Source organism: Erinaceus europaeus, chromosome 4, assembly GCF_950295315.1.
Source record: "Erinaceus europaeus chromosome 4, mEriEur2.1, whole genome shotgun sequence".
Lineage (NCBI taxonomy): Eukaryota > Metazoa > Chordata > Mammalia > Eulipotyphla > Erinaceidae > Erinaceus > Erinaceus europaeus.
This window is the reverse complement of record NC_080165.1, coordinates 134,418,324-134,443,428: the sequence shown is the minus strand read 5'-3', so window position 1 is coordinate 134,443,428 and position 25,105 is coordinate 134,418,324. Positions and strand designations below refer to the sequence as shown.

At 38.6% G+C, this 25,105-nt stretch overlaps 1 protein-coding gene across 1 annotated transcript in view; it reads right to left on the bottom strand.

The window, feature by feature from the left end:
• Positions 1–25,105, bottom strand: part of ROS1 (ROS proto-oncogene 1, receptor tyrosine kinase) — a 140,672-nt gene that overhangs the window by 56,144 nt on the left and 59,423 nt on the right. The window contains exons 19-29 of the mRNA XM_060190561.1: positions 22,839–23,056; positions 22,363–22,523; positions 21,854–21,998; positions 18,669–18,934; positions 17,179–17,242; positions 16,424–16,626; positions 12,766–12,971; positions 12,017–12,303; positions 8,348–8,524; positions 6,543–6,745; positions 1,131–1,275 (exon numbers count right to left, since the gene is read on the bottom strand). Coding sequence (XP_060046544.1) covers positions 1,131–1,275; positions 6,543–6,745; positions 8,348–8,524; positions 12,017–12,303; positions 12,766–12,971; positions 16,424–16,626; positions 17,179–17,242; positions 18,669–18,934; positions 21,854–21,998; positions 22,363–22,523; positions 22,839–23,056 — 2,075 coding nt within the window. The remainder of the gene's footprint in view (positions 1–1,130; positions 1,276–6,542; positions 6,746–8,347; positions 8,525–12,016; positions 12,304–12,765; positions 12,972–16,423; positions 16,627–17,178; positions 17,243–18,668; positions 18,935–21,853; positions 21,999–22,362; positions 22,524–22,838; positions 23,057–25,105) is intronic.

The following is a 25,105-nucleotide window of genomic DNA, read 5'->3' as shown; positions in this document are numbered from 1 at the left end:
GAAATTTTAAAAAGAGAGATTTAAAAAAAGATTCAACCTCAGAAGATGATAGAAAGAAGTAATGGGGTCCTAGTTAAGAACTGATCCTATTGGGCCTGGTTGGTGGCACACCTGGTTGAGCGCACGTTACAGTGCACAAGGACCCGGGTTCAAGCCCCCGGTCCCCACCTACAAAGGGAAAGCTTTGCGAGTGGTGAAGCAGATCAACAGGTGTCTCTCTGTCTCTCTCCCTCTCTATCTCCCCTATTCCTCTCAATTTCTGGCTGTCTCTACCCAATAAATAAATGAAGATTTAAAAAAGTGATCCTATCATGTGACTGGAATGATTGATATTCTGAAGTAAAACTAAATACTTATGTAACTGTAAATTAACAGGCTGCCTGAAAGGTTCTTAATAACTTTTGCGTAATGACTAAATCACTCTGACTCTAGCTCAGGGCACAGAGCAACCCAATTTGGGTTAGACTTGTGGATGTAAACAGAAACACCTGAAAGAAATAGCGTCCCCTCATAGATAGCAACACTTAACACATGTTTAGATCCTTGATCTGATTTCTCAAGGTAATGACATTATATGACTGACTTCCCTTTGTCTAACCACATGTAGGGAGAACTAAAAATATGTGGGAAGAGGGTGACACTGTGTGGTAGACCAAAGATGGTGTTTCTTGACTGAATAATATTGATTTTGATATCTTGCCTTATGGTTGCAATTCATTTGATGGAATAGTGTTCAGCTCCTGGTGTAAGGATCAAGCTATCAGAATATTTTCTAAAAAAAAAAATTTTTTTTTTCTGTGGGGCTGGGCAGTGGTGCAACACATGTTATGATGCACAAGGGCCCAGGTTCAAACCCTTGGTCCCCACTTGCAGGGGATAAGGTTCATAAATGGTGAAGCAGTGCTATAAGTGTCTCTCTTCCACACAACCTCCCCCTCCCTTCTTGATTTCTCTGTGACCCAGCGAATAGATAAAAATAAAAAGCAGCTCATCTTTTTAACCCTATCTTTACCTATTAAACTTTAAAAAATTCACACAAGTATTTGACACTCAGATAAAAACAACTACAGACATACGTCACACACGCCACAAAATTCTATTGTAGATACTCACATCAAATAATGACTTACCTCCGTTTTTAGTTTTTCCCCAGATCTCTTTTCCCAGAGGCAATTGTTCCATAGGATCTGAATAATAATTCTTTACAGCTATCTGTATTATATATGTTGAAAATGGTTGTAAGCCTTCCACAAGGGCTATACTCTCCTGAAATTCCTGTAATTTTAAAAATTGATATCTAGTTCTTATTTCTTGCATAAATGAGAAGAAATTATTCAAAGAAAAAATATTCCAAAATTTCTACTTATTTTTAATTTTGAATTATGAGATACATCATACTCTAATCTTCTGGACCTGAGTGGTCTAATATCTCCAAGAAAAAAATGATAAAATATTGGCATCCTTCAGTCAACTCTGTGACATATTCATTTCACATAGGAAACTAAATCTCCAGATGTGAATACTAAGGTGTACATATTAGAAATTCAGCAAGATGGTATTTTAAGGATAGTAAAGACTGTGAATACAATAAAAGATTAAGCTGTATTGCCTAAACATTCTTATAAATAAAGTTTAAGAAAATTAAGGGAGTCTGGTGGTAGCACAGTGGGTTAAACGCAGGTGGCACAAAGCTCAAAGACCAGTGTAAGCATCCTGGTTCGAGCTCCTGCCTCCCCACCTGCAGAGGAGTCACTTCACAATCGGTGAAGCAGGTCTGCAAGTGTCTATCTTTCTCTCCCCCTCTGTCTTCCCCTCCTCTCTCCATTTCTCTCTGTCCTATCCAACAACAACGACATCAATAATAACTACAACAATAAAACAATAAGGGCAACAAAGGCAACAAAAGGGAATAAATAAATTCATTAAATATTAAAAAAAGAAAATTAAAAGATTTTCTTTAGACAAATAGTTCTCAACTCTGTACTTTGGAATCAAGTGGGAGAATTAAAAAAAAAACAAGAAAAATCCGTTTACTAGTTTTTCGTTCATGGCTCATAGATATTTACATGATCTTATCATGATATTCTACTAGATAGAGAAAAAATAAATTATTATTTGCACTACCATATCAGAAATCACATGGAAAAATTTAAAGACAATACTGATGCCTGGCTTCCAAATATTCTAATAAAATTGGCCAGACGTGAAATGAGAAAGCAAAGGTTTTAAGTATAACATTCTAACCACTATTCCACCTCCCTTGGCTGGACCCAGACATTTTAAATGCACCAGTGAAACAAAACTGAGAACCACACTGCCTTTTGTTCCTATTAATCAACGCAAAGGCAAGAGGTAGCTTAGCTTTAAGAAGAGAAACATTATACACAGCAAGACACCTTTTGGTTAGTCAAATGATCTGATTGGGTCTCTGAAACAACTTCTTTTTAAAATATGTAAAGAAAGGTGTAAATATATCAAATAAAGGAGGTGGGGGGCAGGCGGTAGCACACCAGGTTAATAAGCCACGTAGTGTGAAGCACAAGGTCCAGTGCAAGGAACCAGGTTCGAGCCCCCACCTGCTGGGAGGTCGCTTCACAAGCGGTGAAGCAGGTCTGCCAGCGACCATCTTTCTCTACCCTTCTCTGTCTCCCCCTCCTTTCTCAATTTCTCTCTGTCCTATCCAATAAAATAAAAAATAAAATAGGAGAAATGGCCACCAGGAGCAGTGGCTCAGTAGCACAGGGACCAAGCCCCAGTGATAACCCTGGGGGCAAAAATATAAATAAATAATAATAATTTTTAAAAAGAAACAGCAAGAACTGAATGGATTTTCTGGTGTAGTATCAATATATCAAGCTTAATTCTCAATAAATAGTAGTTGATTTTACATTTGACTTGGTTAAATAATAAGCACAAAGCAAACTACTGGACACAGGTATTCCATCACAAGGACAACTGTAACACTAATACCAATGATCGAATGAGTTGTTGTAATTCATTCAGTCATTCAGAAATCTCTAGTGAATCCCAAGTCATGTGATGGTGATAGAATTACGAAGATGAGGGGGTCGGGCGGCAGCACAGAGGGTTAAGTGCACATGGCACAAAGCACAAGGACCGGTGTAAGGATCCTGGTTCAAGCCCCTGGCTGCCCACCTGTAGAGTCACTTCACAGGTGGTGAAGCAGGTCTGCAAGTGTCTGTCTTTCTCTTCCCCTCTCTGTCTTCCCCCTTCTCTCTCCATTTCTCTCTGTCCTATCCAACAGCGACATCAACAACAATTATAACTACAACAACAATAAAAAGAAAAAGGGGCAACAAAAGTGAAAATAAATAAATAAAAGAATTACAAAGATGACTAGAAATAGGATAGTCCCTGCATTTTAGCACATTTTACAACATATAGAAAATAACAGAAAATGCACATTGTTCAACTTTAGATTAGACAAATACTATAGAAGGGAGGTATATAATGTAAGTGTGATTTAAATAGGAAAAGAAAGCAGGACCATATAAAAAATGGGCAAAAACAGAGAGTCGGGCAGTAGCGCAGTAGGTTAAGCGCACATGGCGCAAAGCTTAAGGACCATCATAAGGATCCCAGTTCGAGCCCCTGGCTCCCCACCCACAGGGGGGTCGCTTCACAAGAGGTGAAGCAGGTCTGCTGATGTCTATCTTTCTCTCTCCCTCTCTGTCTTCCCTTCCTCTCTTGATTTCTCTCTGTCCAATCCAACAACAACATCAATAACAACAATAATAACTACAACAACAAAACAACGAGGGCAACAAAAGGGAATAAATATAAAAAAAAATTTTAAATGGGCAAAAATATCCAGAGGTAGACAGACAGATAGTTAGAGAAATAACAGTCAACCATATCTGTGACCTTGGAAAACCACTCCAATTGCCAGTGGAGAACATGGGGACACAGAGCTCTGGTGCTGGGAAAGGTGTGTAACTGTACCCTTGTTTTGTAATCACTAATAAAGATCTACTGGAATAAAACAAAGAATGGTCGTTTTAAAATAAAAGATGAGGAAGGGGGTAAATAGCATTATGGTTATGCAAAGAAACTCTCATGCCTGAAGCGTCAAAGTTCAGTCCCCTGCAGTACCATAAGCTAGAAATGAACAGTGCTTTGGTTTAAAAGAAGGAAAGAAAGAAAAAAAGAAAGAAAGAAAGAAAGAAAGAAAGAAAGAAAGAAAGAAAGAAAGAGAAACCATCAAAAATAACCTAACACATATTTCTCTCAAATGTACCTGGAACATTCCCCTAAGTTTTGGATATATTCCAGAACACAAAAAAGTCTTAATGAATATGCCAAGATTGAAATCAAAAGAAGATTTGAACAAGAAATCAACAACCAAACTGAGAGAGTTTTCAAACATGTTGACTAAACAACAAGCTTCTGAACACCACTACATGGGTAAATGAAGAAAACAAAAGAAAGAAAAAAAATTACCTGGAGAACTATGAAAACAGAGAGATAAGCAATTAGATCCTACTGGGTACATACAGCAAATGTGGTATTAACAGGAAAGACCATAGAAACAGAGTCCACACTAACACATTTAAAAAGAAAAATCTCAAGTAAACAAGTTAACATTACATGTGAAAGAATTAGAAAAAAGAACAGTGAACAGATCCAAAGGGCAGCCGGTGGAGTGAAATAATAAAACACAAAGTGTAAATAGAAACCAAAATATCAGTATAAAAAGATTCATGAAACCCAGAGCTAGTTCTTTGAGTAAATGCATAAAACAGATGAACGCCTCACTAGACTTACTAGGGGAAAAAAAGGTGAGAAACCCGTGATTTAAAAAAAAAAAAAAAAAAAAAAGGCAGCCAGATAGACATCGTAACATTTATGCTAAAGACTGATGCCTGAGACTCCAGGGTCCCAGGTTCAATCCCTCTACCACCATAAACCAGAGCTGAGCAGTATGCTGGTGAAAAAGAAAGGAAAGAAGAAGACAAAATTAGAACTGAGGAAATTTTTTTAAAAATCTTAAGACCATCACAACCATTTATACACAAACAAACTTCAAAAAGGAATGGACTACTTAAAGTAACACAGCTTTCTGAGACTGGACCAGGAAGAAATAACCTGGAGAAGCTAATCCCAAGAGCAGAACTAAATCAGTAATAAAAAAAAAAAAAAAAAAAGTCACCCTAGATCAAAAGCCCAAGTTCAAATGGCTTCACTAATGAATTTAAAAAAAAAAAAAACTAGTAAAAGAACTAGGCCTTTTGGAAATACAACTAAAATAGGCCTACTAACTATCTACAATACAGAGACCCCTCAAATCTTCATCTGCACTGTTCCAGCCTTTAGGTTCATGATTGCTCAACAATTTGTTTGGCTTTATATGTTAACTCTTTTTTCAGCCTCCAGGTTCCAGATGCTAGCATGATGCCAGCCTGATTCCCCTGGGCAGACAACCCCACCAATATGTCCTGGAGCCTCGTTTTGCCAGACCCCTGCCCCACTAGGGAAAGAGAGAGACAGGCTGGGAGTATTGATCCACCTGTCAACACCCATGTTCAGCAGGGAAGCAATTACAGAAGCCAGACCTTCCACCTTCTGCATCCCATAACGACCCTGGGTCCATACTTCCAGAGGGATAAAGAATGGGAAAGCTATCAGGGGAGGGGATGGGATATGGAGTTCTGGTGGTGGGAATTGTGTGGAGTTGTACCCCTCTTATCCTATGGTTTTGTCAGTGTTTCCTTTTTATAAATAAAAATAACAATAATAATAAAAACTTTCAGTAAAGGGACCAGTCAGTAGTGCACATGGCAGAGCGCACATATTACAGTTTGAAAAGACCTGGGTTTAAGCCTCCAGTCCCCACCTGCAGCATAGAAGCTTAAGAAGCAGTGAAATGGGGGCTGGGTGGTAGCACAGCGAATTAAGCACACATTGCACAAAGTGCAAGAACCAGCGTAAGGATCTGGGTTCGAGCCCCCAGCTCCCCACCTGCAGGGAGGTCGCTTCACAATCAGTGAAGCAGGTCTGCAATGTCTTTCTCTCCTCCTCTCTGTCTTCCCCTCCTCTCTCAATTTCTCAATTTCTTCCCCTCCTCTCTCAATTTCTGTCCTATCCAACAGCTATAGCAACAACAACAACCACAACAAGGGCAACCAAATGGGAAAAATGGCCTCCAGGAGTGGATTCATAGCACAGGCACCGAGCCCCTGGATATCCCTGGAGGCAAAGAGAGAGAGAGAGAGATTTAAAATTTAATTATTTTGTTTATTATTGGATAGACACAGAGAGAAATTGAGAGGGGAGAGGAGACAGAGAACGAGAGGGACAGAGAGACACCTGCAGCCCTGCTTCACTGTTCATGAAGGTTTCCCCGTGCAGGTGGGGACCAGGAGCTTGAACCTGGGTCCTTATGCACTATAATGTGTGTGCACTTAACCTGGCCCCTCTGCTTCTTCCTCTCTCTTCTATCTTTCTCACTAATAAATAAAATATTTTTAAAAAGAAAAGTGAAAAGACAAAAAACAAACAAAAAACTTGAGCTGCAATCTTACCAGCATTCTGTATTTCAGACCAGAGCTGTTTTTCCCATCATTAATTTCTTTGTAATAGACCAGATACGTTGGTGTAGGACTGGTGATGCCATGCCATGTAAGGTTTGTCCTAGCAGGTGGTAATTTTATTGTTAGACTGGTGTTTGTGCTGTTGAGTATAGCTGGCTCTGCAATGTCCAGAGCTACCGACAAAAATGCTTTCTCTAAAATCAGAAAAGAATTAAACATATACACATATATGTACAGGAGATCAACAGCAGCTTTCTTTAACATCAGAGACAGTATCACCTTTCATTTCACTCATATGTTCTAACACTGATATGTTGAAAATGTTATTCAGGACAGAGTGGCATATTTTAGGAATTCATCTTTTTGTTTCTTACGGAGACAGAGCTTCATGTATGCATGGTTCTACTGCAGTTGGACTGGCTTTTCCTGTTACTTCAAACAGAAAGCCTAGAGAGGAGAGATAGAGTAAAGGGGAGAGAGAGAGAGAGAGAGAGAGAGAACCAGAGAACAACAGACTAAGAGAGAAGGAATAAGAAAGATGAGCAGAGAGGAGGCGTCACTAGACCCTATGTGGTTTCCAAGCTCAAACCGGGGACCTTGTACATGATAAAAGTGTGCATTCTATAGGATCATTTATTTTCCAGGCCCTATCTAAATGTCTCTAAATAAAGGAGCAAAATAACTAGTAGTTGCTTAAAATTTCCAACAGATGGAGCTAAAGTATTCTTAATAATATACCAGTCAGAAACTGAAGGATGAATATGGGATGATCTCACTCTCAGGCCGGAAGTTGAAAAACAAGATTAGAAAAGAAAACACAAGTCGAACCTGAAATGGAATTGGAGTATTACACCAAAGTAAAAGACTCTGGGGTGGGTGGGTGGATGGGGAGAATACAGGTCCATGAAAGATGATGAATGACATAGTGGGGGTTGTATTGTTAAATGGGAATCTGGGGAATGTTATGCATGTACAAACTATTGTATTTACTATTGAATGTAAAACATTAATTCCCCAATAAAGAAATAAATTATTTTTTAAAAATAATAATAATAATATACCAACAACATTCAGAAATAGTAACAAGTTGTTAGGTATGACCTAGAAAGGAAGAGAAGACAGGACCATAGAGGGGAAAAAAAAGAAAAAAACAACATATAATAACATATAAATAATAGTTAATAATTAATAACATATAAATAATAGTTAACCTATAAAAGTAACCTTGGAAGAACTACTGAAGTTTCCAGTGGAGGGAATCAGGACACGACACAGAGCTGTAGTGGGGGAACTGTATGGAATTGTATCCTTGTTACCTTACAATCTTGTTAATCATTATTAAATCTCTAATAAACATTTAGAAAAAGAAAAATGGATTTTTCCAGTGCTTTTGAAGCCATGAGGAAGTCTAAAATATGATCAAAGAGACATAAAGGGGTGGGGTGAACTGTGGGACCAAGGAAAGAAATGGGACAAAGAAAATGCCAGGACAAGGGTTTCACATGCCCATAGTCGCCTACCAAACCCTCACAGTTTATGTTGTGATAAACTGTAACCCAGGGGGCAAGGTGGTGGCACATTTGGTAGCTGGCACACATTACAGTGCACAAGGAACCAGGTTCAAGCCCCTGGGCTCTTCCTGCAGCCTTGAAGCTTAGTGAGTGGTGACACAGTGTTGCAGGTGTTTCTTGCTCTCTCTTTATCTCCCCTCCCCTTTCAATTTCCCTCTGTCCCTATGATATGTATATATATACCACTGCAGCAATCACACCATGGAACAACAAATCTTACATTACCTGGAAAAGACTGCAGAACTGAACTGTAAGCCAAGATCTGCTTACTCTGTAAGGCTTTCACTTGGGAGAGGATGGTTCCACTGCTTTTCCTTGCTTGATAAATCTGTGCGCTGTCCTGTGCTGTGGCAATCCAGTATAAAAATACCCCATCTACAGTTAAGCTCGTAAGTGTTCTTCCTGATGATGAAAAATACAAAGAAAAAATATATATCTTATTGTTTTGTCTCTAAATAATAAATGAAATCCTCTTTTGATATCATAACTGCTACATTTTTTATATTTCTATCATTTCAATATAAAACATTTTATATCATTAAGCAAAGAATTTTACAAAAATTTTCTCATTTTATCACCATGTCAAACCAGTCAATACTTTTACTATCAGTCTTATCTGTGAAGTGAAAATTGAGATGTTAGAGGACTTAAAATGTGTCCTAATGGTGACAGATTTAGCAAAGGACAAGGCCAGAATTTATAGCTTACCTGGGTAACTCCAAGTCAATTAATGCAGATTTGAAATGAGGTATTTGAAGGTAAGGAATGAGTGTCTTGTTCAATATATGTGTCAATAAATTGGAGTGATACATAGTAAGTAAATATATTTATCAAATTTGCAAATGATGTATGATTCTCACTGTCATTGGCACATGCAGTTACAGATATAAAACTTAAAAATAACACAACAGAATCAGGAAATGGATTGAATCTTTACCAAAACAAATGTGACATGCTAAATTCAAGTTAAAGATCAGATCTACAAATTAAGAAGTAAATTTGTCTTAATAAGAGTTAACAAAAAGGGTTCAAGTCCCCAGTCCCCACCTACAGGGGGAAAGCTTCACGAGTGGTGAAGCAGGGCTGCAGGTGCCTCTCTGTACCCTGCTCCCCCATATCCCACTTCCTCTCGATTTCTGGTTGTCTATGACAAATTAAATAGATAATAAACAACAAAAATTTTAAGAGTTAACAAAAAAAGACAATAGATTTTCAAGTACAGTCCAAAGATCTGTGTCGCTCTGACCTGTTGCACCAACCAGACAACAAAAAGAGTACAGTAATTCATTAAGAGAAGGGTTGGAACATTAAAGAAACTATGAAGTGGGAGACTGGGTGGTGACACACCCAGTGAGTGAACAGGTTACCATGTGAAAGGAGCCGGGTTCAAACTCATAGTCCCCATGTGCAGTGGGGGCGCTTCATATGCGGTGGAGCAGTGCTGCTATACATGTCTCTCTTTCTCTCTCCCTCTATTTCCCCTTCCCCACTCTATTTCTCTCTGTTCTATCAAATAAATATAAATCAGTATTTTTTTAAAGAAAATGGTACTGTTTAAAAAGAAGAAAAAGAAGAAGGGGGTAGGGCGGTAGTGCAGCGGGTTAAGTGCGCATGGCATGAAGCGCAAGGACTGGCCTAAGGATCCCGGTTCGAGTCCCCGTCTCCCCACCTGCAGGGGGAGGGGTCGCTTCACGGGTGGTGAAGCAGGTTTGCAGGTATCTGTCTTTCTCTCCCCTTCTCTGTCTTCCCCTCCTTTCTCCATTCCTCTCTGTCCTGTCCAACGACAATGACATCAATAACAATAATAATAATAACAACCACAACAATGATAAAACAAGGCAACAAAAGGGGAAAAAAGTAGAAAAAAAAAGAAAGAAAAAGAGAGGAGGGCCCAGGTAGAGACTCACCTGATTAATGCTCTTGTTACCATGTGCAAAGACCCAGGTTAGAGCCCCCACACCCCACTTGCAGGGGGGACACTTCATGAGCAGTGAAGCAGGGCTGCAGGTGTCTATCTTTCTCTCACCTTTCTGTCTTCCCCTCCCCTCAGTTTCTCTCTGTCCTATATAATAAAAACTAAAGAAAAAGAAAGAGAGAAAGGAGAATTGAAAGCTACTGACTTGAAACCACTGGAACTAGGGCAAGAGAGGAAGTCACTAATCAACAGCATGAAGGGTAGAAGTACTCCTATTCCCAACCTAATCAACGCAACTAGTGCTACCCCAGCATGCTTCACTTCAGACTGTGTCCAGAGACTTCAGGTGTGAAATGACAAACCTTCAGTCTCATTACTCAGGTGAGACCTTTCCTTTCAGAGGATTCTCTAATTCCATTCCAGGTGGTTCACTTCCTAACAAAGTCCCAAAACTAGATATAGACCAGGTCCCATGAGATACAGCATATGTTCACATGTAACCATAAACTAGGGCAAAATATATACCTGAAAGCAAAAGTACACAATAGTCTGCAGTGCGTACCCCCCAACACTTCATCTGCACTATACCAAGCTTTAGGTGCATGATTGCTCAACAATTTGTTTGGTTTTGTGTGTTAACTATCTTTTCAGCCACCAGGTTCCTGATGCTAACATGATGCTGACCAGACTTCCCTGGACAGACAACCCCACCAATGTGTCCTGGAACTCCGCTTCCCCAGAGCCCCACCCTACTAGGGAAAGAGAGAGGCAGGCTGGGAGTATGGATCAACCAGTCAACGCCCATGTTCATCAGGGAAGCAATTACAGAAGCCAGACCTTCCACCTTCTACATCCCACAATGACCTTGGGTCCATACTCCCAGAGGGATAAAGAATAGGAAAGCTATCAGGGGAGGGGATGGGATATGGAGATCTGGTGGTGGGAATTGTGTGGAGTTGTACACCTCTTATCCTATGGTTTTGTTAATGTCTCCTTTTTTAAATAAATAAAAATAAATTAATAAAAGAAGTACTCCTATTAAACAGGCCTAATCAGATTCTTGCTAAAAGCAAACCAAAAACAGTAGAGGAAGAAGGGGTAAAGAATTTTCTCCTCTATCTAGGATATAGATTTGTCTCCAAATTGATTCAGCAGAATTCCTGCTAAAACTGGATTCAGTAAAAATGGATACTGAAGGGGTTGGGTGGTGGCACAGTGAATAAAGCACACGCATTACTACATGCAGGAACCTGAGTTCAAGCCCTTGGTCCCCACCTCTGGGGGAGACGGGTCTTCACAAGTAATGAAATATAGCGGTGCTGCACCAGGTATCTCTCTTTCTCCCTTTCCCTTTCTCCCTTTCTCTACTGCCCCTTTCAATTTCTCTGTCTCTAGGAAAAATAAAAAGATGGACACTAAAATCTAAGGTGAAATCTAGTTGAGGAGGAAGCTCAGAGAAGCCTACCTTAAATTTGATCAAGGAAAAGTCTTTGCCCTAGAATCCACAGAGACAAATAATTTTCTTATCTCTACTCTAAACTACAGAGAATATGTTGGAACTGGTTCCACAAAGTTATCAAGGACCCAGGTTCAAGCCCCTGTTCTCCACCTGCAGGGGGAAAGCTTTGCAAGTGGTGAAGCACAGATGCAGTTGTTCTCCATTTTCTCTCCCTCTCTATCTCCCCCTACTCTCTCAGTTTCTGGCTGTGTCTACCCCAAAAATAAAGATAATAAAAAATTTTAAATATATATATATATATATATATCATAGATTTAGTCAACTATATGAATGCTACATACAATTTGTCAAGCAACAACTTGATTTGAATTTCATCAGATTAAAAGACATAATCCAGAGACAGCACCAAGTATAAGATCATTGCAGTTGATGTGAACTGTAAGCCTTTTTACACAGAAAAGGAGTGGCCCCCACTAAAAATAAAAAAAGGACGATCTCTTTACACACATGGTTAACTTACCAAGCAAAGTAGGCTCCACGACAACCTGCCAACACTGATATCCTTCCAGGTCCGTGATCCAGATTTCTTTCCCTTTCACAAAGTAAATCCGTGGTTTCTTTATATCAGAAGTATCAAGAGTCATTTCTCCGCTTAACTCAAACTCACTCACATTACATGAACGTAGGTTCTCTCCAGTTGCATGGTGTGGGGTGACGGGTGGCAGAATGTGATGCAGAGTCTGATTGCTGATACTGTAGTAAGACATCTGGCAGCCAAAATTGGAAACTTCTGTCCAATACAGGCGACTACATAGAGGGAAAGACTCACTCAGTTTAATGAGTTAAATATATCATGATTAAGTATTACTTTCTGATCAGATGGGCAAATGCAGTCATGGATAAGAACATGTCCAAATATGTAAAGACCTTCTAACATGAAGGCAGTTAAAATGTCAAGTTGGTAGCATTGTCCATTAAATTCTCAATAAATGCATTTACTACCAAAGGCTTGGGTCAAAAGACCTCATAGCCTGAATTCAATTCATTAATGAGATTAAATATGAAATTTAGCAATAAACTTTCTATCTGCATCTATATCTATCTCTATTCACTTTCTCTAGTTTGTTTCTGATTCTGAATACTACGTAACCATCTAGTTTTCAAAATAGGTTAGAATCAGGTTTGTAGCAAAAATAAAATTATCTTAGCAATCTGAGAATAAGTTCTTCTAGTATAAGAAATTAATTAAGCTAAAACACTTCAACTTACCTTAAAAAGGGATATACAGAAAAGGAAATTATTGTTGAATTTCTGCTACAAAGTTTCAGCATCCTGGGGTATTTCACCTTGAGTTCAAGATCAACGTCAAGTACTTGCATCCCATTCTGTGATTCTTTCAGCATAAAGTATAAGTGCCTTGAAATCCAGTCAATTGCAATACTGACACTATCATGAATTAGCGCATTTCGGAAAATCTTAATAACATACAGAAAGCACGTACAAGAAGAACATAATCTGGTTATTATTATTATAAAAATTTAGGACATTTACATAATTAGTCATATTATTTACTTACTGCACTTTCTCTCCCCCCTCTGTCTCCTCTCCTCTCTCGATTTCGTTGTCCTATCCAACAGCAGCAATAACAACAATAATAATAATGACAACAACCAGAAAGATAACAACAAGGGCAACAAAATGGGGGGAAAAAAAGGCCTCCAGGAGCAGCAGATTCATAGTGCAGGCACCAAGCCCCAGCAATAACCCTGGAGGCAAAAAAAAAAAAAAGCCCTATGGCTTGGGTGGGGGTAGATAATGGTTATGCAAAGAGACATTCATGCCTGAGGCTCCAAATTCACTCCCCACCCCCATCCCCAACCACCACTATAAACCAGAGATGATCTGTGCTCTGACAAAACACACACACACACACACACACACACACACACCCCTCTGGCTTATATATACTATAACATTGATTCCTTTCTCACATTGTATATTTCCCTGGTTAATTTTGGCTAATGTGGCTTAAACTACAATCCATAGGCCAGTGCTAAGATGCACATCTACACATAAGACACCTCACTGAGTTATTGATTCACATGGCAAAATGACTTCTGAATTATCTCTAAGCGAATAATTGCAGAAAACTGAATTTATCACCTAACTACCAAAACCTTCTTAATTTTACTAACATAGATTTCCAGCAGTTGCCTAAGGAACAGTCCTGATAAATCTGGCTCCTTCTTTTTCATAGTTTCTTTTTAATTTATTTTCCAACCACCAACGTTTCCTCACTCCAAAATAACTTTTTCAGACAGAGTAGGGACAGAAAAAGACACTATAGCACCAAAATTTCTCCCAATTCAGTAGGGGCCAGGCTCAAGCCTGCGTCATGCATATGACAAAGCAAGAACCTTCCTCCCGGGTGAATTGCCTTGCCAGCTCTGTGGTTCATTCGTGATTTCTTTTTCCCCTTACCACCCAATGTGAATAAGCCTCATTGAAAATATCTCCCTGATTTTCCTCTTTGTCTCCTCACTGCCTCTCATAGACTGTCTTAACATTTTCTGTCTGGGTTTTTATGATATGTCTCAACTTAACCTTCAAAGTGGGAACAGCGAGGTGTTTCTAAAAGACAACATGATCAAATTATGACCCACTACATTTATCTAGCGGCTTGCTGTTAGCTTCTAGATTGATATTTGCAGCACAACAAAGTAGTTTCATATACTCACCCTGCTGTTTGCATCTCCAGCTTTGTTTTTCTCTCTGCCCTCGCTGCTCTATCCATTCCAATCTCTCTTTATTTATAGTTCCCTGCTCATACTCTGGCTTTCTGTTTTTCTTGCTTCTGGCCCTTAACTTTTTTCTCCACCTTTACCTGACTCATCTTCATTGTACCCAGATTGTATTTCCATTCTACCACCATCACTACTTCAAGTATCTATTCTCTGTGACTCCACATATTCTCTCTTCTGTCTGTCTTCTCTCCTAGTAAACACTCAACAAAAGTTACAACATTCAACAAATATCACGTGCCAGATGTTTTGCTAAATTCCTTACATAGATTTTCTCATTTAATCTTGGCAGGTGGGTAGGGGCAATAGCATAATGGTTATTCAAAAGACTTTTATGCCAGATTACGAAGATAGATAGCTTCATGATTCTGTAAAATGTCTTTCATGCCCAAGGCACTAAAAGTCCCAGGTTCAATCCCCAGCACCACCATTAAAAAAAAAAAAAAAAAGCCAAAGAACATGAAAACATTAATTTAAAGGGATACAAGCACTCCTATGTCCATAGCTGAATTATTCACAATAACCAAAGAGTGGAAGCAGCCTACATGCCCATTATTATATGACTGGCTAAAGAAGTTATGGGATATATATTCCATGGAATAATACTTTGCAGTCGAAAGAGTTGATATTGTGTCCTTTGGGGACAAAATGGATGAAAGTGGAGGTGGTTATGCTTAGAGAAATAAATAAAGAGAAGAAAGATAACCACCAGATAGTTTCACTCATATGTGGAATCTAGAGACCTGATACATGAACTTACCAAAACCAGAAAAAAATCCAAGCAAAATAAAAGCAAGCAAACTGTAAGACTTCTAAGAACTTGGGTGGTTATCTTTGGGAGGGGGAGGGGAGGATACAGAACTTCCGTGGTGGGTGTGGTGTGGACTATACACTGTAATGTTACAATCTTTTAACAAACTACTAATAACAAATAAAACTTAAAAAAGAGAAATGAATCACATGAACTTGCAAGAAGAAGAAAGAGAGAGAGAGAGAGAGAAGAAAGGAATAGAGAGAAAGACTGAAACGCCAACAAACAATCTCTAAAACTTTATGAAAAGTATGGCTATTATCATTGGAAGTGTCAGGGCACAAAACTTTGGAGGTGGGTAAGGTGGAATGAAATGCTGTGATCTTATAATCTTATCAACTACTATTAATCAATCACAAATTTAAAAATGACTTGAAAAACATAAGTTTAATAAAAACCAGAGACTTCCATGTCTGATGCTTTGGCATCCTCGATTCAATCTTCCACACCAACTTAAGCCAGAGCTAAGCAATGTTCTGCACCTTCTGCATCCCACAATGACCTTGGGTCCATACTCCCAGAGGGTTAAAGAATAGGAAAGCTATCAGGGGAGGGGATGGGAGATGGAGTTCTGGTGGTGGGAATTGTGTGGAGTTGTACCCCTCTTATCCTATGGTTTTGTCAGTGCTTCCTTATTATAAATAAACAATTAAAAATAAATAAATAAGTAAACTTTAAAAATTAAAGTTAAAAAGGAGGCAATCTTTACAGGAATGCTATAATGAGTTACTGAACAACCATGGCAGTGCATTAGTTTCCCAATAGTCATATATCCAGTAGCTGAGTTAGGATTAAATCTTGGGGTTGTCGGATTTCAAACCTCATTCTTCTAATCACTATGCAATAGTGTTTTTCTTTTTCTTTTCTTTTTTCTTTTTTTTGCAATAGTGTTTTTCTAGTGTTATATTAATATCAGACTTTATCTCTACCCATAAAGTTAACCCACTGTCTTAAACTCAGTGAATTTCTGCTAAATTAATCCTAGTAATATTTGCCTGAAACTTAATCTGAATTCAGTTGAGACTAAATCTTTATGCATCTGTTCTTTTTCAGCCATTCTAATCTCCCTAATATTTGTTTAGTTATTTTATGAGCGAAAGAGAAAGATATAACACTGCACGAAACACCTGGCTTACAGACGTACTAGAGATTGAACCGAAGACCTCAGGCATGCAAAAACCCTGTGCTCTAACACTAAGCTATCTCCCTGGGCTTACCAGCTCAACTTCTACAGGTCAGTCCTTCTAAGTACATGATGGTGTGAGATGCAAATATTCTCCTTCTTTCCCTTCAAAGAGAATAGAGAGTGAAATACCTCAGAGCTGGACTTATCACGCATGTTCAGAATGAAGAGTGAGTCTCCTTGAGTGTAATATCCCATGGCATTATCAGCTGTGTACCCCATAGCACTGATTTCCCTTTCTGCCAAAAATGTCCATACGGCTTGATTCTGATCCATATCTAACAAAACGATCTTGTTGCTAAAAAGAGTCATGAGGTATGGAAATGGGTTGATTTCTGAAAATGCAAAGTAGGTCATGTGTATGAGAAAAATTACTTCAGGAAAATTCCTAGATGCATTATTAGAATATTTTGAAATAAATAGGTCTCCATCTGATTCATTCATTTAAAAATACTTTTATTTATTTACTATTGTACTGAGGCAGTGAAAAATTGAGAGGGGAAAAGGTAGAGAGGAAAAGAGACAGAGAGACACCTGCAGACCTGCCTCACAACTCATGAAGCTTTCCCCCTGCAGGTGAGGACCAGAGGCTTGAACCCAACCCGGGTCCTTGCACACTATAACATGTGTGCTTGACCAGATGTGCCACCATCTGGCTCTTTCTGATTCATTCCTTATACAATTCTCAATCAAAATTGTCTAGGCACTCAAAAATTAGGTCTATTTAAGAAAGTTGAATAATAATAAAGATTGGTTATTTTATTTGACTTTAACTCAGCTCAAAGACAGGACCCCAGCCCCTAAGTCTAGCATGGTGAGCTACTAAGGGTCAAAGGTTTTTAAAAATACTAGTTGTTAGTGGCAAAAAAATTTTAAATAGCAAATACCTGATGTTTGGGATTTTGCTATGTCAGAAAATGGTCCAGGTCCTTTGGATGTGAAGACTCGAACCTAAAGAACAAAAATGATACCAGAATGGTTCATAACAGTGGCCTCATCACAGTAAATTACATTCTGAGATTCAGAAGTTATCGTGTAGTGCTCTGGCAAAAAAAAAAAAAAATGTAACTGTTAACTTTTATGTATAACTGTCTCCATAAGATGTTCAGACCTAATGTAGTAAAAAATAATTATTTTTATGTCACCTTATTGGGGTGTTATGATTTATAATACAGTTGTTGACACATGGTTACAATTTCTCACCTCCCTATGATAGGTGGGCAAAACACTCTTACCCTGAGCTTAGGTCTTTCCTCACTATCATCATTAGAACTTCAACCCCTCTGGGGGCTGGATGGTGGCACACCTGATTGAGTGCACATGTTACAATGTGCAAGGACTCAGGTTCAATCAAGCCCCTGGTCCCTACCTGCAGGGGGAAAGTTTGGTGAAGCATGGCTACAGGTGTCTCTCTGTCTCTCCTTCTCTACCACCCCCTTCCCTCTCAATTTCTGGTTGTCTCTATCAATACATAGATAAAGATAATAAAATTTTTAAAAAAGAACCTCATCCCCCCCCATATCCTGTCCTTTCCCAGATTCTTTTGCTTTGATACAATGTGTACATTTCTCTTTATCCATTCCTGTACTGATGTACACTTAGGTTCCTGCTTTATTTTACTTAATGGCTATTCTCTGACTTTCTCCTGTCATTAGCCAGGTGATAACTGTAAGTTATCAGGTATCTAGACATTAATTTTATTTCCATAGTAGCTATAAGTCAGAGCTTCCAGATGATTCAAAGCACTCATGTGATATTGTAGGAAGGAAGAGATGAACTATCACAGGCCACTTCCAAACATTCAGCTTTAGTATTTGACTGACAAAACCACTCAGATGGCTTTTTTTTTTCCTTACCAGAGCACTGATCAGCTCTGGCTTTTGGTGGTGTCAGGGATTGAATCTGGGATTTCAGAGCCTCAGACAGCAGAGTCTCTTTCCATAACCATTATGCTATCTACCCCTGCCCTCATATGGATTTTTTTGTGGCAAACAAAATCAAATGAGATATTGAATATAAAAGTACAACAGTCTTAACCTAGTCCTGTATAAATCTTCTGTTTAGCTTTTTTTTAATTTTTAAAAAATATTTATTCTCTTTTGTTGCCCTGGTTGTTTTATTGTTGTAGTTATTATGATGTTGTTGTTGTTGGAAAGGATAGAGAGAGGAGGGGAAGACAGAGAGGGGGAGAGAAAGATAGACACCTGCAGACCTGCTTCCTTGCTTGTGAAGTGGCTACCCTGTAGGTGGGGAGCTGGGGTCTCGAACTGGGATCCTTACACTGGTCCGTGCGCTTTGCTCCACATGTGTTTAACCCGCTGGGCAGTACTTCTGTTTAGACTAGTGAAACCTTGTGTTCCTGTCTTCATTCTCCTACCTTGAAGGCAACAGTGTGCCTAGGATTTAAGTCCTCAAGTCGAAAAGAAAACTCTGAAGGAGTGACAGTGACAGCAATCCAGTCTTCATATGTCTTGTTTATGTTGCTTTGATTGGATATTTGATAGAAAATTTCAAATCTTGTTAGCAGACCATTTTCATGCTTAGGTTTATTCCATCTAAATTCCACCTTGACAGTTTCACTCTTATGGCTGTATTTTCCACTTGGCAATATAAATATTCTAGGATTCTCTGGTGCTGACGGAACTGAAAAGCAGAGGTACAAATAAGGCAGAAAAGAATATAACGTTGATATTTACCACTCAGGATATGAGTGTGGAACAACTTAATAATAAATATTTTCATTCCAGATATTTGAATTACATCAATCTTTTTCTTTTCAGTTATTTTATCTTCTTTCTCTCTCTTTTTAAAAATATTTATTTCCTTTTTGTTGCTCTTGTTTTTATTGTTGTAGCTATTGTTATTGATGTCATCATTGGATAGGACAGAGAGAAATGGAGAGAGGAGGGGAAGACAGAGAGGAGGAAAGCTAGACACCTGTAGACCTGCTTCACTGCCTGTAAAGCGAGCTTCCTGAAGGTGGGGAGCAGGGGGCTTGAACCGGGATTTTTATGCCGGTTCTTGCACTTTGCGCCACATGTGCTTAACCCACTGTACTACCGCCCAACTCCCCTTCTTTCTCTTTCTCTCTCTCTCTCTCTCTCTCTCCCTTTACATAGAGATGGAGAGGCAGAGTGAAAAAGAAAGTAAAGGAGATCACAGCACCAGAGCTTTCTTTACTTTGGTGGGGCCAAACTCAAACTTGGGTGAGGCGCCTGGTCAAAGCAGCACACTGTCCATGTGAGCTCTATTTTGTTCTTAAAGACATTCTGGAGAGAAGATCCATCGACTTTTTTAGGTGTGTATTCTGATATCTCAGCAAATTTTTCTTATCCCAGTCCTAAATCCTTCTTCTTGCCTAAGGCATGTGTTTCTCCTTTATGCTTTCAATGGTTGGAAGATGGCTAGTTTCCTTAAGTCTACAATTTGTTCTGATTGTGACAGTTATTTAGCTGAAGGTAGAAATGACAATCACAAGAGAGGAAGACAGTAACTCTATCCAGGCTTTAGCCAGGTCCGGGTATAAAATATAGTGTGTCAGTAATCCTGATCCTTTTACCTTGAATTCCCCAGGAGGAAGGAAGTACCTTGAAGAATATGGTTTCAGAGTACTTATTTATTTTAGAACCCATTTGTGGTAACTATTTAGTCTTTCCTAGGCTTTTAATCACATTTATCTCACTCTTTAAAAAGAAATTATAGAATTTATTTCTCTTTTTTAATTGTATTTATTATTTGACATAAATAGAAAGAAATTGAGAGGGGAGAGGGAGATAGAGATAGACAAAGAGACACCTGCAGCACTGCTTCACCACTTGTGAAACTTCCCCCCTGCACAGGTGGGGGCCCAGGGCTTGAACCCCAATCCTTGAGCACTGTAGTGTGTACACTTAATAAGGTGCACCACTACCTGGCCCCCTAGAATTTATTTCCATGTCACTCCATCTTAGATGTCCCTCTTCATTCTCAAGACTCTTCCAAAAGGCCTCTTCCTTCTCCCTTCACTCTAATCAAACTATGTGTAAATGTTCAAAAATCACATAATTATCAAGTCTCCAAAACACCTTACATTGCTCTCACAAAGGTAAATTCTTCTTGCTTATCCCTTGAGGGCCCAGCTAAAGTTTTTGCTTCCCAAAGGCCCTCCCTGGCTATGGCTACCCCAGTCTGTGTGCCTTGTCCTCTCGTAATAGTGCTAAGCTTTCATAGTCTTGTCTATTCACTCTATACCTTTGCTACTCAGTTCTCACTCTCTCACTTCTATTTCATTTTGGCATCGTGCATGTTTATGCTTTTACTGTTTTATGAACTCCATGGGAGAAAGTAGCTTTTATTTTTCCTTGATATGCCCCGCCACTCAACTTAGTATAGGACTGACATAGAGGAAGTATCAAGTTTCCTTACTCTTAGTAAGTACTTAGAAACTTGAATGATTTGTTTCTAACTGTATTGCCAATTCCCAGAGGGCGAAGACCAAGTACTATCACTTTTTTTTTTTTTAACACCCACAACATCCAGCATGGTGGTGATGATTCTACTGCCTTCACTGATGGATGAATCGGAGAATTCAATGAAAGCTGACATCCCAAGACAATCTCAAAGATAGCATACCTGGATCCAAATGCTAACTGCTCCAGAACCTGCCCAGGCTCCACTATGTTCCTGTTGTGAAACTCATGGATACATATTGTTGAAAAATCTTAACAGTTAAAAAGATGCAATGGTGAATGGGTGTCTATGTTTATTGAGCTCTTACCACCTGCCAGGTCCTATCTTAACAAGTTTATGTAAGTCAAAATGATGCTATCATCTGCCACCATTGGGGAAAAAAACAATATAAATAAAATGAAACTGTAGCAAAAGGTCTGGATTAAGCTCTAGCCCTGCCACTTACTATTTTACAGCAGGCAACTATTGGGATTTTTGTTATTGTTGTTGTTCTCATTAGCATAAGTGGAACACTAGCATCTGTCCTACTGACCCCAGAACTAAGAATCAAATGAAATGATATTTCTGACACATGACAGATTGTAATCGATGTTTAATAAAGGAGAGGTACATATAAATGTACTTTGTACTTTGTACTTTAAAGTGATAAACATATGTAAAGATATAACTAGCATCCTTTTAAGATATATTCCAAAGGAAAGTATTGAAAGTAGACATAAGGTAATCAGTTACAGAATTTACAGAGGATTCAAAGATTCTGTCTGTGAAATATCTCCCTATAAGTCTAAGTCTCTTCCAAGAAACTACATCTGCTCTTAGTTGCTCATTTTCCTCATAAAGCTTTTCACAAAATAGCTGAAACATTTGGCATCGTGTATTTCATTACAATCAAGTGAAATAGTCTTAAAGAAATCTTCAAATTATTCTTTTGCAATAAATTATGCAAATGTATTCGAATGACGCTAGTCTTATTTCAGAAAGTCCTTGAAAGGACATTGACGCACATCTACAAAACTGAAAGTTACTGTGGAATAGTATTAACTATCCCATCTAATTATGGAGATTTACTTTTTAAAAATTCTACTTTTTAAAAGATAGATGTAATCCCTGTACCTGTTTCAGGTGTCCGAAGTGATAAAGATGTTTTGGGACCCTTCCCCCAGTAGGTATAGGGAGTGACAGAAAGATTAAACAAGGTGTAGGGTTCCAACCCTTCCACAGTAAATGCAGGCAAAGGGTGTTGTCCACTAGCCAGAAACTAAAATAGAAGCACACACAAAAAAAACATTTTCTTAGGAACAGAATCATAAAATCTTTTATGCTTAATTAAAAATCTCCAAATTTTGACTCATATCAAAAGTTCAAATTGGACATTTTGCAAATACTAGTTTTGGTAAATTTCATATTAAATCACAAAGACCAGTTAAAGTCTATCTAATTAACAACTGTTAGCGGTGACCACAGTCAGAGACAGGCAGAAAAGCTCTCAGGAAAAAAAAAGTAATCACCAAATGCTACTGGAACAACAAAGCCTTGATTAAGTGAATTAAAAATACACATCAATATGGCTAGTATTGATGGTACAGTCTGAGAAATAGAATTTATGAGAGCCAATATCATACCTTAGAACAAGCACTAAATTCCACACTGTAGAAAATTACACCCCAATCTACTGGTGGGGGAGCATCCCACAGGATTTGAAAACTTGGAGCATCGCCTTGAATCCTAAAGGAAGACTTCTGAACAGAATCTGGAATAACCTTAGGGGTAAAGGAAAAGTTCCCTGTAGATAACAGAGGGGAAAAGAATTTGGGATGATTAATCATAGCATGGGAAATCAATATAATTGCTAATTGTAAGTACCTAAACAGGAAATTTTCTTTTTCTATAATATATACTTAAAATCACTTTTTTCTAATTGTTCCAGGCTCTAAATTTGAACTAACATTAAACTGACCACATGTAATTCAACAGGAGTGACTAAATCCTTCTTGTCTCAAAACATAATTAAGGGAGAACCAAACTCAAACACTTATTGAGCAGAAAATGGTGTGGAGCACATAATAAAAATTAATATATATATATACATATATTATACCTGGTAGAGGTTTGAGGGATGTCTGGATAATTGTGAACTGATTAAATTTGGCTGGTTCCAAAACAGAGACACTAGTTCTCTGACTTATTTCTTGAGCTGTGATAATCCTAAAGCCATTGATCCAGAATAGTCGGCCACTGTAATACATCAGTGTGTTCTGGGAAATTTCTGAAGTACTCCAAGCTGCAAATTCTGTGATGGCGGTGTCACCAATGCTGCTAAAAAAACATTATACCAATTGGTGTGTGTATTTGGAGTAGGGCAAGAACTACATTAACTAGTTAATATTAATAATAAATAAATAGGGAGTCGGGCGGTAGCGCAGCGGGTTAAGCGCACGTGGAGCAAAGCGTTAATGGACCTGTGTAAGGATCCCGAATCTAGCCCCCGGACCCCCACCTGCAGGGGAGTTGCTTCACAAGCAGTGAAACAGGTCTGCAGGTGTCTTCTTTCTCCCCCCTCTGTCTTCCCCTCCTCTCTCCATTTCTCTCTGTCCTATCCAACAACGACGACATCAATAACAACAACAACAACAACTACAACAATAAAACAAGGGCAACAAAAGGGAATAAATAACTAAAATAAATATTTTAAAAAGAAGTTTAAAAGAAAGAAAGAAAGAATACATTAAAAAATCCTACAGAGAAATTGTGTACATGTTTAACTATAATTACTATTTTTAGCTCCATATTAAGGGATGTGTTTGTTTGGGGGTTTTTTTACATTCTTCTTAGAATCTGCCTAAAACAGCTATTTTATAGGGACTTTTCTTATTGATATGATGTTACATTTGCAAACGTGTTTCACAGGCTTTTAAACACCTGATTTTTGCTGGTATATTACATCAAAGACACAACCTGAATTCTTATTACTTCATTAGTACAGAGATTAAATTTTTGACATGTACTGTAAACTCCTACAATAACTGCATTAGCATAACAAAGATAGAATGTTAGGTATTCCCCAGATCTGTTAATAATGTTATCATCCAGAAATGAAAATAGTAAAAGCTAATGAATAAAGTATAAGCTTGTCATCTGTGCACATATTTTAAAAGTAGTCGAATAAGTATAAAGCACAAGGTCTTTGAGACCAAACAAAACCATACTAGAGAGAGCAAGCACTAGGATTCAAGTATAATTATAACTGGGGGAAAAAAGGTGGGTCAGGGAGCAAGTCCATTATTTCTAAGAGACACCCAAAGAACAAACATTTGCAAGCATTTATCCACAACTAATAAGTGACAATGATTACTGAATGTAGCAGTAAAGAAAATTCCAGCCCCTGGGAGTCGGGTGGTAGCGCAACGGGTTAAATGCACATGGTCCAAAGCGCAAGGACCGGCGTAAGGATCCTGGTTCCAGCCCACGGCTCCCCACCTGCAGGGGAGTCACTTCACAGGTGTTGAAACAGGTCTACAGGTGTCTATCTCTCCCCTTCTCTGTCTTCCCCTCCTCTCTCCATTTTTCTCTGTCCTATCCAACAATGAAGACATCATCAACTACAATAATAACTACAACAATAATAAAAAAAACACCAAGGGCAACAAAAGAGAAAGTGAATAATAATAAAAAAAATTCCAGCCCCTAAAGACTGAATAATATCTGTTATCTTCAGTTGTTATAAATAGACACTGGTCTGGAAGAGTCCCATTTCATTCTGACAACCTTCACATAGCTCCCTCTTCACCAAACATCCACCTGACTTAATTCAGCTGATACTGAGAAGGCATAGCTATAGAATTATTCTTGTTCTTTAAAAAGAGGAAAGAAAGAAAGAAAAGAGAATATGCCTAGGCAGGCAAAATAGCTCACTCGGAAGTGTGCCTGCTTTGCCGTGTATGTGACCTAGGTCCGAGCCCAGCCTTCAGCTCACTCGGAAGTGTGCCTGCTTTGCCGTGCATGTGACCTAGGTCAGAGCCCAGCCTTCAGCTCACTGGATGAAATTCCAGTGCTTTCCCTCTCTTTGTTTCTCTACCTAAAGAAAACAAAGCAGACTAAATAAAAATCCCAACTTAATCAATTTTTAAATATGTGACTTTAGGTAAATATTTTTTAAATTTTAATAGTAGTTTAATAATGATTAACAAGATTGTAAGATAACAGGGGTACCATCTCACAAAGTTCCCGCCACTAGTTCCATGTCTATCTCCTCCATTGGAAACTTTCTCTTTTTTTTTTTTGCCTCCAGGGTTATTACTAGTGCTTAGTGGTGCCTGAGTTATAAATCCACTGCTCCTGGAGGCTATTTTTTCCCCTTTTGTTGCC